At 37.0% G+C, this 15,542-nt stretch overlaps 1 protein-coding gene across 18 annotated transcripts in view; it reads right to left on the reverse strand.

Annotated features, from left to right (window-relative positions):
* Positions 1-15,542, reverse strand: part of CDC42BPA (CDC42 binding protein kinase alpha) — a 327,782-nt gene that overhangs the window by 228,921 nt on the left and 83,319 nt on the right. Inside the window, exons 1-2 of one of the 18 annotated variants that reach the window (XM_074385293.1) lie at positions 7,860-7,893; positions 4,702-4,859 (exon numbers count right to left, since the gene is read on the reverse strand). The exons of the other annotated variants lie outside the window; for them this stretch is intronic. Coding sequence (XP_074241394.1) covers positions 4,702-4,859; positions 7,860-7,878 — 177 coding nt within the window. The 5' untranslated portion in view covers positions 7,879-7,893. Of the gene's footprint in view, positions 1-4,701; positions 4,860-7,859; positions 7,894-15,542 lie in introns of those variants that run through there. 18 annotated transcript variants of the gene reach the window in all.

Here is a 15,542-nt window from a genome sequence, read left to right on the forward strand (position 1 = left end):
TATGTAAGCAACTGATGATAACTACTAATAACAGTAGTGGTAGCAGTAGTACCCACTCAATACTACTAGTATAAATCTAGTAGGTGGAGAAGTGCATTCTAAATGCCAGGCACTATGCTAAGAGTTTTATATCGGTCCATAATTCCTTATGTGCAATTCTAAAAGACAAAAGGTTTTCATATCTCATTTGGCAGCATGTAGTGACATCAGGCTATTGATATTCTTGTTTTTTAATCTGACTTAATAAAAAAGCAAACATGCTTCACTGAAGAAATGTGAATATATCTGTTTATGAAGTGCTGCTCCACACCCCAATGGTAATGTTATATAAAATATACACACTAATTTACCCTTCTAAAATCCAGAAATATTGGAACCAAAACAACCTCTGGATTATACAGCTGTGCAGCTGAAATAATGATAATGTCTAATATTTACTGAACACTCAAACATTTAGCTAGCATTTACTGTGGCTGTTTTGTGGAGTGGTGATAGCATGGCTTCAGAATCCCAAACTTGGGTTTGAATCCTGCTTTGAATTCAAACTTGGATTTGAATCCTGCTTTTTTCATTAGCTGTGTAACTCTTGACAAAAAACTTAAACTTTCAATACTTCAGTGTCCTAATTGTCATGATAACGGGGTTAATAACAATACTTTATATAACTGTGGTAAAGATTTTTAAAATTAGTAAAAGTATAATCCTTGTACTTGGGATTACTGACCACTAATTATTGAGGTGAAACGGGGCCAAAATGAGATCCATTATACACACCTGTGCAGTCAACAGGGATAACATACTGCTGCAGGGTGAAAAACATTTTCAAGTTTTTCAAGGGCCTGGTACTTAGTAAGCATTCAGTAAGTGTTAGCTATGATTATACGCCAGGCATTGCACTAAGCACAGTATAGCCCAATCTCTTCACTGCCATTTAATCTACCTCTAATATGTGGGAAGGAATGTAACTCTCAATTTCTTCAGTTTCTTCAACTACCAAAATAAAAACCCTTTCATCTCTTTAATTTCTAACTTTCTATAATTTTATACTTATGACATATATATTTACATAGAAACATGGATAGAAGTACCCTCAATTGAGTATATCTATCTACAAATAAAAACCAAACCACAATATTCACCGGTGTGGTTTTCAATAGCAAAATACTGAAATGAACTTAAATATTCTAAATTATCATTTTGACTAAATATGACATATAACAGTATGACAGAAGATTACTCATACACTTGAAAAAAATTACTGAGGAACGTTAATAGGGAAAAGTTCACAGTATAATGTTAATGAAGTTTATTAAAGTGTGTACACTGACTTTTTTCTCTCTGTATATATGTACACACACATAAAATATGTACCATAAATTTCTATGCTTTATGTATATTAAGAGAAGAATCAAAATATTAGAAGATCAGGTATTTCTAGGTGATGCAATTTCTACTTGCTTCTCTACATTTTCCATATAAAACATACAAAATTTGAAGCATGGAATGAAGTAGCACAGGATACCACATCACATCCTGGTCATGAAATGACCATAAATAATCTTTTCTGGAATAAGGTGAGTGTGGTAAAATAAAAGTCAGTTCAGGAAATATTCTTGAATTATCAAATTGATAAATGATGAGAAAAGAATATGAAGCTTACAAAGTAACAAAATAAAATCAAACTGATGTTGGTTTTCTCCTTTAACACTGCAAGTCATATTCATACTCATGTCAGGAGCTGAAAATCAAGAAGAGGAGGATTCTCTTAGAACTCTAACTTCAGGGCCTTTATTTTCAAGAACCATAGCTAACATGTAAGAGTGTAGTATGTTAAAACGTCCTTTCCTGTTTAGCTCGATCAAAATTAAAAGTACATTTAGTATGAACTGCAAGACTATAATTCAACACAGAAAAAAGGCATTTTTAAAAATACTAGCAATATCTCGAAAGACTTTGCAATAAAAATATGTTAAAAAAAAAACAAACTCTAGGCCGGGCGCGGTGGCTCAAGCCTGTAATCCCAGCACTTTGGGAGGCCGAGGCGGGTGGATAATGAGGTTAAGAGATCGAGACCATCCTGGTCAACATGGTGAAACCCCGTCTCTACTAAAAATACTAAAAATTAGCTGGGCATGGTGGCGTGTGCCTGTAATCCCAGCTACTCAGGAGGCTGAGACAGGAGAATTGCCGCAACCCAGGAGGCGGAGGTTGCGGTGAGCCGAGATCACGCCATTGCACTCCAGCCTGGGCAAGAAGAGCGAAACTCCGTCTCAAAAAAAAAAAAAAAAAAAACTCTAAACACTACAGAAATAATCACTAAGTGACAAATGTATACAAGTCAGTTCTTAAACACAATGTACTATCGTTTGAAGCTACAAACTGTAGTAACAAATTGTAGTTACAGAATGCTGTAACCATGTTTTATGTTCGTTCTTAACTTACAGGTTGTAGAATACAGAAACTGTTGCCATGGAGTTCTATAAATCTAGTCTTCCTGCATATAGCAAGAATTCATTCACCTTACCTCCTCTGTTCCAACCAATTCCAAGCTACCATTACTTGCCTGGGGCTGGGCATGGTGGCTCATGCCTGTAATCCCAGCACTTTGGGAAGCGGAGGTGGGTGATCACCTGAGGTCAGGAATTCAAGACCAGCCTGGCCAACGTGGTGAAACCCCATCTCTACTAAAAATACAAAAATTGGCCAGGTGTGGTGGTGGGTGCCTGTAGTCCAAGCTATTAGGAAGGCTGAGGCAAGAGAATCACTTGAACCCAGGAGGTGGAGGTTGCGGTGAGCCAAGATCGTGCCACTGCACTCCAGCCTGGGCAACACAGTGAGACTCTGTCTCAAAACACACACACACACACACACACACACACACACACTTGCCTCAATTGTCCTACCTGACCTTTCTACCCCTGCCCTCTCATCCCACAATCCAATCTAACCTCAACACTGAAGCCACAATTGGTCCTGTTGAAATGTAGCTCAGATCATAACACTCTGATCATGACATTCCTCTGCTCCATAGCTTTCAATGGTTTCCCATCTCTGTCCAAGAAAATGTGAAAATCCTTACTATGCCTTATAGGGCCAACATGTTCTGGCCCTCCACCCTCCCTGACCTCATGCTACTTTTCCCCTGGTTCACTCTGCTTCAGACATAATGATCACCTTGTTCAATCCAAACTGACAGCCTTTGCACTTGTTGATCCCTAGGCCTGGAATACTCTACCCCCACAAAGCCACACAGCTTTCTCTCTCACTCCTTCACTGAAATGTCACTTTGCCCTTGACATTTTCTAACCCATTTCTTTGCTTCCGTTTCCCAAATATAATAGTTCTTATCATATTTCATGAACTATATATTCTATTTATGTACTTTGTTCATTGTTTGCTTCATTCACTACAATATTAGCTAATGAGGGCAGGGATTTTTTTTTTTTTTCCTATTTGTTCTCTAGTACATGCCTAGTACTTGGGAACCTACAGGTACTCAACAAACATGAGCTGAATTAATGACGAATAATTGGTAATCTATGTCGGTATATATACATGCAAAGTTGAACAGCACCAATATTCTCACCTGCAAGTATACAACTAAACTGATACTAAAACTCAAAAATAATGTATTATGACAAAAGAGATACAACTGTAATTTTGTGATTTATTAAACGTCTGTCAGCTTATTCCAACTTATTCTACTCTCTTAACAGGCATCAAAGTCTTGACGTCACAACTTGGTCTTCATTATCTTTCATCTGCTGCTGCTCACTATTTATTGTTTGCCTTTGTAACCTTTTAATTTCCCCTATATATCATCTACTATCATTTACGATTAATAACAAAAAACAACTCTTATTTATAGAAAGCTTTGCCTATGCCAGGTGCTGGACTAAGCATATTACATATATTACCCCTCATTTAATCCTTATACCAATCTAAAGTAGATTCTAAAATCCCCACTTAAATTAGTAAACTAATGCTTGCAGAATTAATTTACTAATAGTGACAAAATTATTAAGTAATAGAACCAGAATATGTACCCTAGCTATCTGATAAGACAGCTAATATACGTTACTATTCTAAGTACTGAATAGTTGTATAGGTACTGAGGAGTTCTTCCCATTCATCACACCTATAATTCTGATACCTATTGACACGTGTTAATGGTGATCATTACAAAATGTGTTGAAATCACTGTATTTGTGTTTTTAAAAACCATTCCATGAGTGAACAATTTGTGTTCAAAATATTTATTTAAAAATTGTGGAGGGAACTATCTATCTTTAATAAACAAACTAAAAACACTAAAGAGTTTATTAAATCAGCCAGAGATACCCTTTCTATGGAGACACAATTTATATATTCAGTAGCAAAAGTCAAAATATTTTAAAATTGGGACAGCATGGGCATCAATCAATCAGAACAAACACTGGCTATAAAACAGACTATGCCCATACCAGTTTGCCCCTAAAGACTAAAGACTAGCAACATCAAAGGTGGATCATGCAATATAACTCCAAACTTCTTTTACTCTCTCATGAATGCCACGAGAGCCAGAATAAAAGAGTTTTTAAAGAAGAATGAATGGCTAAAGGTAATTCTTCTCCTTTCAGACCCTAGAACTGGATTATGCAGACACGTAAGGGCCTAGTTATAGTAATTAGAGGAAGCAAGCTAATTAAAAGCTTTTGACACCTGAAGCAGGGGTAGCAGGCCAAAGCAGCAAGCTTTCACAACAAGCTCTGAAGCCCAGAAGCCTTGAAGCTGCCGGAGCAAGGCTGGAGCAGGCAGAAGCGGTGAGCCACCAGGAAACTGTTGACAGGCAACACCCAGGGCGTAAGTTAAAGGTTTTCCTGAAAGCAAAAAGGAAAACCCAGCGTTAAGTTAAGCAGTAACTAACAATTGAGTTGTAGAGAGAAGGTTTGTAATTCACTGAGCTGCTGAATTTAAATTATATCTTGCTCACTGTTTCCCACAATGTATGCATTTCTTATAGGAATTACATAAATGATGCATTTATTTTCACGGATTTTTTTTTTTAAGAGCGTAACTGATAGAAATGCTCCTATCAATATTCACGCAGAGGTGAACCTATCTACTGGGCCTATATATCTATAGACAAATTCCTGATAGAAGACAAAACATCTGGGAGGAAATGATTATCTCTTTAGGGTCTCTTCATTTCTAAACCTCCTAGTTCATAAACACTACAAGGTATGTAAGCCCAGCAGAGATATTATCAGGAATGAATAAGCAGTAAAGCTCAATCCAGCCAATACTACCTTTCTATACAAAATTAATTGTCTTAAAATAACAGAGTAAATTAACAGCAACCTGTTGTTTTTATTTTACATATTTTAATCAATACACACATAGAGCAAGAACGTACCCAAAAAAACAAACAAAAAAAATTTTAAAGACATTTCACACTAAATCTCAAATATTATCAGTCACACATAAAGTGCTCTGACTTGATACTGGATGTTTAAATGGCATTGGCCTGTGACCAGGCAGGACTTGACTGATTGCTGTGCTGCTATCTGCTGCAACCAGCTCCCCAGCCCTATACTCTATTCTTCAATTCTTCAAGTATTAGGACAGTAAAGCAAATTTGGCTGTCCTTAACTAACTGCCTTCCTTATCCTAACAAGCAACTGCAAATAATTTTTCAATTCCATCTTTTTCTTTCCAGTCTCTTAAAAAAAAAGAAAAAAAAGTCATGAGATATATACATATATATGTGTGTGTGTGTGTGTGTGTGTGTGTGTGTGTGTGTGTGTGTATGTATGTGATCCTCAAGTCTTTATCATTGCTTTTTTTCCCATAGCTCAATCTCAGCTGAGCCCTCAAATTGACCTGAAGTCCTGAGATTAATTCTTTTACTCTCAACAGAACTTTACCAATCTTCCAAAATGTCCTATACCACCCTGCCATGACAAACTATCCCACTTCTGTCCTATCTATTCTCCACCAGCAATTAATGATCTGCTTGCCTACTGAATAGATAACAGACCTTTCACATTCCCTCATGCCATCTCTAAACGTTTTTGCACTTCCATACCTCTTTTCCTTTTGAACCCTACCACTTTTCAGGGCTAACGGTATCATTTGAGATCTTGATCCCAGACCCTCTCCCTCCTTCCCTTCTTGTTCTTATTCCATTAAAAATATACATCCTGCTCTCAATCCCCCTTTCTCCTGGTTATCAATTGAAAAACTTTTCCAAGACCATTCCCTATCCAAGAACAAAATATAAACAAAAACGTCACCCCCATTTTACCTTTTCCTCAAGGAACATTTACTACATCCCTTTCTACAACACATCACTTCTCCAAAAGCACACTTTGAAATAGTAGTACATGCTTGCCTTTTCCATTTGCTCATCATTTGTTTGCTTCTCAACCTCTTTCAAACACCTATTTCAAACTATTTTTTATTTCACTCTACTAGACTGAAATTATTCTCTCAAAGTTCAATAATAACTTTCTAATTTCCAAATAAATTGTTCTGAATTCTCATCTGCTTTACCCTCTCTCTTCATTACTGGACACTTCTGACAATTAATATACTATTAATTTTTCTTTTGCTGTAACCTGTTAAATACTGTTCCCCAAGGATCGCTACTCCACCTTTTTACATCTCCTCTTCTTCCTGACTTACATTACCTATTCCAAAGCCTCAGTGAATACCAACCTAAATCCCTATCTCTTACTATCCAGACCCTTTTGCCTAGTTGCCTACTGATCATTCTCCCTAGCGTGTTCAGCAAATATCTTAAATTTAAGAAGTCAAAAATCTGGGTACCAAATTCACTCAAGTTGCAAATCTCATCATCTATGAATTATAAGTTATCACTAACATTCGAAGCTGACTTTTTTGAATGTTTCTCCCACCCACCCTTCTTTCCCACTACCACTGGCCTAGTTCAAGCCCTCATTATTCCAACTTAAAAATGACGATGGGCTCCTTTTTTACCACCTTACTATATGCTATACATTATGCTAACTGCTGAGAACACAGAGTTGAATACGAAGTTTGCTGAGCTCAGAAAACCATACTTCAAAATGAAGAACTCAGTAGCATTAGACAGAAGTTTTTCTTTGACCTTCTGCTCTCTCAGTCCCATTCTCCCCCAAGGTAAGCCACAGAAACTAGAATCCCTCTTCTCTAGGTCATAGAAACTAGAACCCCCCTTCCTGAAAGCTAGCTATAAAACCTAAAAATATTACTCTAGTTTTCCCTCAGCCTTTCAGTATAAAAACTGGCCACAAGGAAATTATTGTCAGGCATGGTGGCTGATGCCTGTAATCTCAGCATTTTGGGAGGCCAAAGCGGGAAGATTACCTGAGCCCAGGAATTCGAGACCAGCCAGGGCAACAAAGGGAGACCCTGTCTCTAAAAAAAGAATGTTTTTAATTAGCCAGGTGTAATGGTGCATGCTTGTGATCCCAGCTACTTGGGAGGCTGAGATGGGAGCTTGGTCAAGACTGCAGTAAGCTGTGATTGCACAACTACATTCTAGCCTGGGTGACAGAATGAGACCCTGTCTCAAAAAACCTAGCCAGGCACAGTGGCTCATGCCTGTAATCCCAGCACTTTGGGAGGCCCAGGTGGGCAAATCACTTGAGGTTAGGAGTTCAAGACCAGCCTGGCCAATGTGGTGAAAACCCTTCTCTACTAAAAATACAAAAAAATTAGGCAGGCATCTGTAGTCCAAGCTACTTGGGAGGCTGAGCATGCACCTGGGAGGCAGAGGTTGCAGTGAGCCAAGATCTCGCCATTGTACTCCAGCTTGGGGGATACAGCAAGACTCCGTCTTAAAAGAAACAAACAAAAAAACTATCAGATTTTACCTGTTTCATTGTAGGTCATCAGACCCCCATTCCAGAGAGGATCCTGCCCCACATCTGAAAGGAAGGGATGCTGCACAGAAAGGCCAAGAAAACTTTAGACAGACAGGCCTTGCTGGGTTTCCTACTCAGTCTGTTAGCACTACATCATACCCTTTTTTTCTCCCATCATACTTCTACACAACCATCTACACTTTATTGAAGCTAAGCATAAAAATGGACAATTCCCCCTATATTTTGGGGTCTTCATCATAAAGGTTCCCATGGATACACATTAAATAAATATGTATGCCTTTTCTCCTATTAATCTGCCTTTTGTAAGTTAATTTTTCAGCAAACTTTCAGAGAGCCAAAGGGTGGAATAATAACAAGGATTGGACCCTTCGCCCCCCCAAGTTCTTGTCCCCAAAATTCTCACAGTCCAGTGTGGAAAACACACCTAAACAGTACTGCATAGAGAGTACAATAACAGTACTACAGGCAGAAGAGAGATAAAAATCAGGGTCCTATAAAAAGCAGAGATATCCTTGACCCCCAAGCGGGAGTAGAGGAGGAAAGTGTGAAGTATGTGAATATGTATGTTAGCAGTTTTTAAACGAAGTGAGTGACACCTGAGTCTTACATAGTGAACTCCAGAAAAAGGGGACTGGCATGGATGTGACTGAGGAGAGGGGATAGTTTGGGAAGTAGAGACAGCATAAGAAAAGCACAGAGGCAGGAAATAGTGTGTGTGTTGGGGGGGGCGGGGAGATATGCAGGACAATAAGCAGTTTTCTTTCCTAGGAACACAAAGAGTACAACAGGGAGTAGCAAGAAATGGTGCTGAGGGGTCCACAGAGTAGAGAAGCTTGTATGTCACGTTAATAAACTAGAACCTTAAAAATACAAGTAACCGGCCGGGCGCGGTGGCTCAAGCCTGTAATCCCAGCACTTTGGGAGGCCGAGGCAGGTGGATCACGAGGTCAAGAGGTCAAGAGATCGAGACCATCCTGGTCAACATGGTGAAACCCCGTCTCTACTAAAAATACAAAAAAATTAGCTGGGCATGGCGGCGCATGCCTGTAATCCCAGCTACTCAGGAGGCTGAGGCAGGCGAATTGCCTGAGCCCAGGAGGCGGAGGTTGCAGTGAGCCGAGATCGTGCCATGGCACTCCAGCCTGGGTAACAAGAGCGAAACTCCGTCTCAAAAAAAAAAAAAAAAAAAATACAAGTAACGGGAACCACTCTGCATAGATGGTTTTAGCTAGATCACTCTAGCAGCTCTCTGAAGAGTGGTTTTAAGGCAGGGAAAGAAATTAAAAAGTTATAGCAGTAATTGAGGTGAGAGGATCTAACTAAGAAAAAGAGGAAGAAACTGAAGATATACTAAGGATATAAAAGGTGGTGAGTGGTGAGATAGGAAGATCAGAGAGTAAAAAATCCAGAACTCCCCTTTGTCCCCTTCTCTATCCAATCTTTCCTTAACACTATCACAATTATTACCTTTCTAGAAGAGTTCCATTTATACCACTAAAGATGGTCTCCAACTTACAATGGTTTAACTTATGATTTTTCAATTTCTTGACTTTACAAAGAGTGCAAAAACAACATGAATAGAAAGCCTTATGAGACTGTTTCAGAATGCTGGGCAGCTGCAGTGAGCCATAGCTCTCATGCAACCATGAGGGCAAACAACCGATACTCTACACTGTACAGTATTGCTAGATAACTGTGCCCCACTTGGAGACTAATAATATAAGTGTTCTGAGCACATTTAAGGTAGACTAGGCTAAGGTATGTAGACTATAATGGGTAGCCATATTAAACGCATCTTCAAGACTTATGGTATTTTCAACTTACAGTGGGTTCATTGGGACATAGCCCTTTCAAAAGACAGGTGGCATCCGTACTCTACTTTTATTTTTTATGTATTTTACGAAGTTTTGGTATTCTGCTTATGAACATTTTATAGGACTCCAATTCCTACAGAATAAAGGTCCTTATCATAGCATATCAAGCCATTCACTGCTTTGCCCAAGTAATCTTTATTTATTTATTTATTTATTTATTGAGAGTGTTTCACTCTTGTTGCCCAGGCTGGAGTGCAATGGCACAATCCTGGCTCACTGCAACCTCTGCCTCCAAGGGTCAAGCAATTTTCCTGCCTCAGCCTCCCCAAGTACTGGGATTACAGGCATGAGCCACCATGGGCAGCTTTTCAAGTCTCATCTTTCACCACTACCACCACTAAAAACCTTATATTCCAGTCAGAAGATCATTCTCTGCTCTCTGAATAAACGGAAAAGCACTTAAAGGGGAAAAAAAACCAAACTCTGTTGATCCTAATGGAATATGCTATAGAAAATTTATAAAATTAAAGTATGAAGAATAACAGCCACAGATAACATTATTTCAGATTACAAAACTAATGTGAAATCATATAACCTTTTATATGTCTTTTCAACTTACAAGTCCTCTTCCAGAAATTTATTCTTGGGAAATCATTTGAGGTATAATGAAAGCATTAGATACAAAAAAACGTTTTAGAAGGCATTCATAATGTGGAAAAAAATAAAGCACATTCTTTCACTCAAGCTACAAATATATATTGAGCACCTGCTATGCACTAGACACTGTGGCAGGTGCTGGAAACTGCAATGAGCTAACAGACCAAAAAAAAAAACTTTATATTCATGGAGCACACATTCTAGCTTAACAATATGGAAATGGTTAACTAGATTATCAAATACCCACATAATGGACTTTTATGGGGCCATAAGAAATCAGTTTTACAAAGAAATATTTCAATACATAGGAAAAATACAAAATATTTGGTAAGAAAAAGGTTTATTATATTTTTATAAAATGACATCAACTTTATTACCTGTGAATAAAAAGAAAATTGAAAAAATATCCCTCAAATCACAGAAGTGGGCATCAATGCTGTGTACCTCTCCTTCTTGGTGATTAAACTATGACCCTACTCAAGGGCATGTAAATTACTGGCTTATAGTAGATAATTAGTAAGTATTACTTTCATTAGTCAAAACAGGGAAACATGAAAGAAAAAAAGAACTCCATTTTCCTATGTTTTTAGCCCCAATAAGGAAAATCACATTTAAAAGCACTGTGCTAAGTAGGGAATAAAACGAATAAAAGAAATTCACTACCTGACTTCACAGAGATTGTCCTTCATTGGTGAACACAAACATTAAACACACCAATATGGAATTTAATAGTTTTAAGTATAAGTACTAGGAAGAAGTTGTATAGGTGATGTTCCAATCTCCCCATTAGAAAGATAAAGGTATCTTACATCTGTATTCCCATTTTCATAAACTCATTCATTTCCTGACTTCATTCCTGTATTTAGTTCCTTTGCTGATTTCTTTGTGCCATCTCAATTCTTTCAATGATTTCCAAATATGGAATGATTTTAAAGTAGCAATAGGTAATGACAAATGCATTTAGTGAAGCAGGGAATACCTCTGATTTCATTGAAAACACAATAATTAGTAATACTGGCCTTAAATATAATGCATTAATCATTTCAAAGTATCTGAAGAAACTGTACCAAAGGAGATGAGTGCTTGGGCAAATCACACTGCTCTGCTTCCCTTTTTTGTAAAATTTATCCTGCTACCTTTTTCTTCCTAGAGTTCAAGTTACAAGTATGTGGAAACATCCTGCCTCACAAGCAAGAAAGGCTCCACCCTCTATCTTAGATTCAAGAGACAAATGTTGAAAAACAAAAATGAGCCATTCCCTTTCACTTCACTTCTGTCCTTGTAATAAACTCAAATGGATAAAGACTCAAGATTTGTCCTCTAGCAACTGGCCTGGATACTAACATTTCAATATTGTTCTCTGTTTCACTAGCCAATTAGTTGGAAGGCTGGCTGGAAATCTCAAGTCAGCTAGCTGGATACATATACTTGGAGTCTACCCTGAGATCCCAATTTAGAACCAGGCTTTGCATTTAAGAGAAAATAATTAGAAGTCTCCAGTTTGGCTCCAAATTTAAGTCTTGATTCCTTTTAACAGAAAATCCAATAATTTTGAACTTTATCTAGCTCTAGCATACTAGTTAAAACCCAGAAGCAAAGAGAAGAGGTTTGAACCTCACCTCCTTGCACAGCTCAAACATGATGCAATTATGTCATAGCCCATAGATCAAAAGTATCAAAACTTCCAGGATCTATGGTACAAGGAATGAAGACTTGTACCAGTGACATGTAAAAGCAGAAACTGGGATGATTTGGAATTCTCAAAGGATGGAAACATTGAAGTAGTATAAAAAACCTCAGCAGTGAAGATCAGCCAAGAAATACCCAATCACTGAAGAGTAAGAGCCAGGAACATTGACTTTTGTTGATGTTTTCTTTTTAAGTTAGTATTTAAATAGTCTAAATAGACACTGTTTTGAGATGGCAAACTAGGGACGCTCATATACTTCCCTCCCACCTTCAGTCTCATGAGATGAGAGACAATGGAAGTTGCTAAAAGTAATAAACCTTAATAACACTGGAAAGCAGTAAGATAACATCAGTTGATGAGTTCCTTTAAAGAATTCCTGAAATCTAAGATAAACAGAATAGGGTTAAATGGAGAGAAAAGAAAATGGAGAAACTACACTGCAGAATAAAATTAATGCACAGGTAAGAGCGATTACATAGAGTGTTAAAGCTGAAAATCAAAACCCAAGGAGTCAAGACAGGTAATAGGGAAATTATCAATGTATTGATAATTTTATTATTTTTGGTATAAGATACAATTGGTATACTTTTTAAAAAGTATGAAACAAAAGGGAAACTACTAGAAACAAGGTAATCTGATAATGTAGCTGGTAACAAAAGATAATATTAATGAAACAGGATATATAAACAAATACCTTTCATATTTTTTAAGAAAAAGAAAAAAAGTAGAAAATATCCTATTAACAAAAAAACTAGGAAGGAATATAAAATTAGTAAAAAGTTTATAAAACTGACCACCTCTCTTCTCTGAAATTATAAATCATATTGTAACCAAAAGAAGACCAGGCTTCAATTCTCCTCTATCTGTAAATTTCAAATTATCCCAATGAAAATAAAACTTTTAAAGCAGACAAGTTGAGACTAACGTTCATATGAAAAAAACAAAAACTTCAATTTCTGGCAATATGGAAGATTAGATATGTTTAATTACTTTCCTATGTATCATAAATGTGAGAAACTGTTAAAACAACCATTTAAACACATTTCTGAGTGAGATGAAAGAAACTCCATCATCAGCATCAAAATTAAGCGCATCTAAGAATAGTAAAAGATAAGCAGGCATCATAGCTGGATTTCACTCTGACGGTTTCTGCCAAACTTTGGAGGCTTTGAATTTTCCCTTTGGTGACCATAAAACTGGTAAAGACAGGAAATAAAGGTTAGATAACATAGGAAGTGGAAATCTAACAGGGAACCATATACAAAAACTGTGTCCTAAAACTAAGTGGACTTACAATAGTTACAGTATACAAGGTCCATATACCAAAACTAAATAAATAAAAAATAAAATGCACATCTATACACTAGTAAATGGTAAATGTTCCATGTGTACTAAACAAGAAACAAGTAGTCATCAGTGTGATTCAGCATAACGTACTATGTCAATTATGTTGAGGCTGTTCATATCCTTTATCCTTAATAATTCTTGTCTACTCATTCTATTGGCTAACAGGAACAGAAAGCCAAATACCCCATGTTCTCAATTGTAAGTGTGAGTTGAACAATGAGAACACATGGATGCGGAGAGGAAAACACCACACACTGAGGCCCATAGGTTGGAGAGGTGAGGGCCAGAGGAGACAGAGCATCAGGATAAATAGCTAATGCACGTGGAGCTTAATCACCTAGGTGATGGGTTGACAGGTGCAGCAAACCATCGTAACACACATTTACCTACGTAACAAATCTGCAAGTATTTCATATAAATGGAATCATACAGTATGTGACTTTTTGTTCTGACTTCTTTCACTCAACATGCTTTTAAGGCTCATCCATATTGTAGCATGTATCAGTACTTCTTCATTCCTGTGTGGTTGACAATATTCCATGATATGAATATATATTTTGTTTATGCAGTCATCAGTTGATGGACAATTTGAATTATTTCCACTTTCTAGCTGTTATGATTAAGGGTGTTATGAACATTCATATACAAGTTTTTGTGTGTACCTACATTTTCAATTCTCTTGGGTTTGTACGCATCCAAGAGTAGAATTGCTGGATCATATGGTAATTCTATGTTTAACATTTTGAGGAACTCTCAAATTGCTTTACAAAGTGGTTAGGCTATTTTACATTCTACCAGCAACGCATAAGCTTTCCAGTTTCCCTGCATCTTCATCAATACTTGTTACAGTCTTGCCTTTTAATTACAGCCACCTTAACTGAGTGAGAAGTGGTATCTCACTGTAGTTTTGACTTGCATTTCTCTAATGACCAGTGATGATGTTCAGCATGTTTTCATGTACGTATCGTCCATATGTATAACTTCTTTGGAGAAACGGCTATCCAAATCACTTGTCAATTTTTAAGTTAAGTTGTGCTTTTATTGCTGAGTTGTAAAGAGTTCTTTTATTATAGACACCGGGCCCTCATCAGATACACGATTTGCAAATATCTTCTCCCACCCTGTGAGTTGTCTTTTTACTTCCCTGATGGTGTTTTTTAGAGGTACGAAAGTTTTTAATTCTGATGAAATCTTCTTTTTCCTGTTTTATCTTGGATGCCTGAGATTTGGTGTCATATTGCCTAAGCCAAGGTCACAAAATTTTACACCCATGTTTTCTTCTAAGAGTTTCATAGTTTTATCTCTTACATTTATGTCTATGACCCATATTGAGTTAATTTTTGTATATGATATAAAGTAGAGTCCAACTTCATGTGGATATCCAGTTATCCCACATTGTTTGAAGAAAAAAAAAAACAAAAAACAAAAAACTGTTTTACCTCCTTGGTCTCAGCACCCTTGTCAAAAACCAATCATCCATAAATGTAAGGATTAACTTATAAACTTTGAATTCTTTTCTATTGATTTATATATAATCCTTATGCCAGTATCACATAACCTTGATTACCACTGCTTTGCAGTAAGTTTTGATACCAGGAAGTGTGAGTTTTCCAACTTTGTTCTTTTTCAAAATTATTTTGACTATTCTGTACCTCTCAAATTTCCACATAGATTTTTAAAATCAGCTTGTCCATTTCTACCAGAAAAGTACCTTAAATTTTTATAGGGATTGTACTGAATCTGTAGTTCAACTTGGGGAATACTGCCATCTTAAAAATATTGTCTTCTAATCCATGAATAAGCAATGTCTTTTCATTTGCCTAGGCCTTCTTTAATTTCTTTCAGCAACATCTTATAGTTTTTGCTTTCATTTAAAGGTACTGCTGCTGGGCATAAAGTCTTAGATTGATCAGTTTTCTTTCAGTAGTTTAAAATGCCATTTTCCACTATCTTCAACCTCCATCATTTCTGTTGAGAAGTGAACTGTCTTATTGCTTTCTGGAAGTTACATGTCCTTTTTCCTCTAGGTATTAATACAATTTTCTACCTCTGGTTTTCAGAGTTTTACTGATATGTGCCTGGGTGTAATTTTCATATTTACCCTGTCATGGAGTCTTAAGAATGGATTTGATTACAACTGAGCTCCTGTCTTATAATCGCAGA

The sequence above is a fragment of the Saimiri boliviensis genome, chromosome 14, assembly GCF_048565385.1.
Source record: "Saimiri boliviensis isolate mSaiBol1 chromosome 14, mSaiBol1.pri, whole genome shotgun sequence".
Classification (NCBI taxonomy): Eukaryota; Metazoa; Chordata; class Mammalia; order Primates; family Cebidae; genus Saimiri; species Saimiri boliviensis.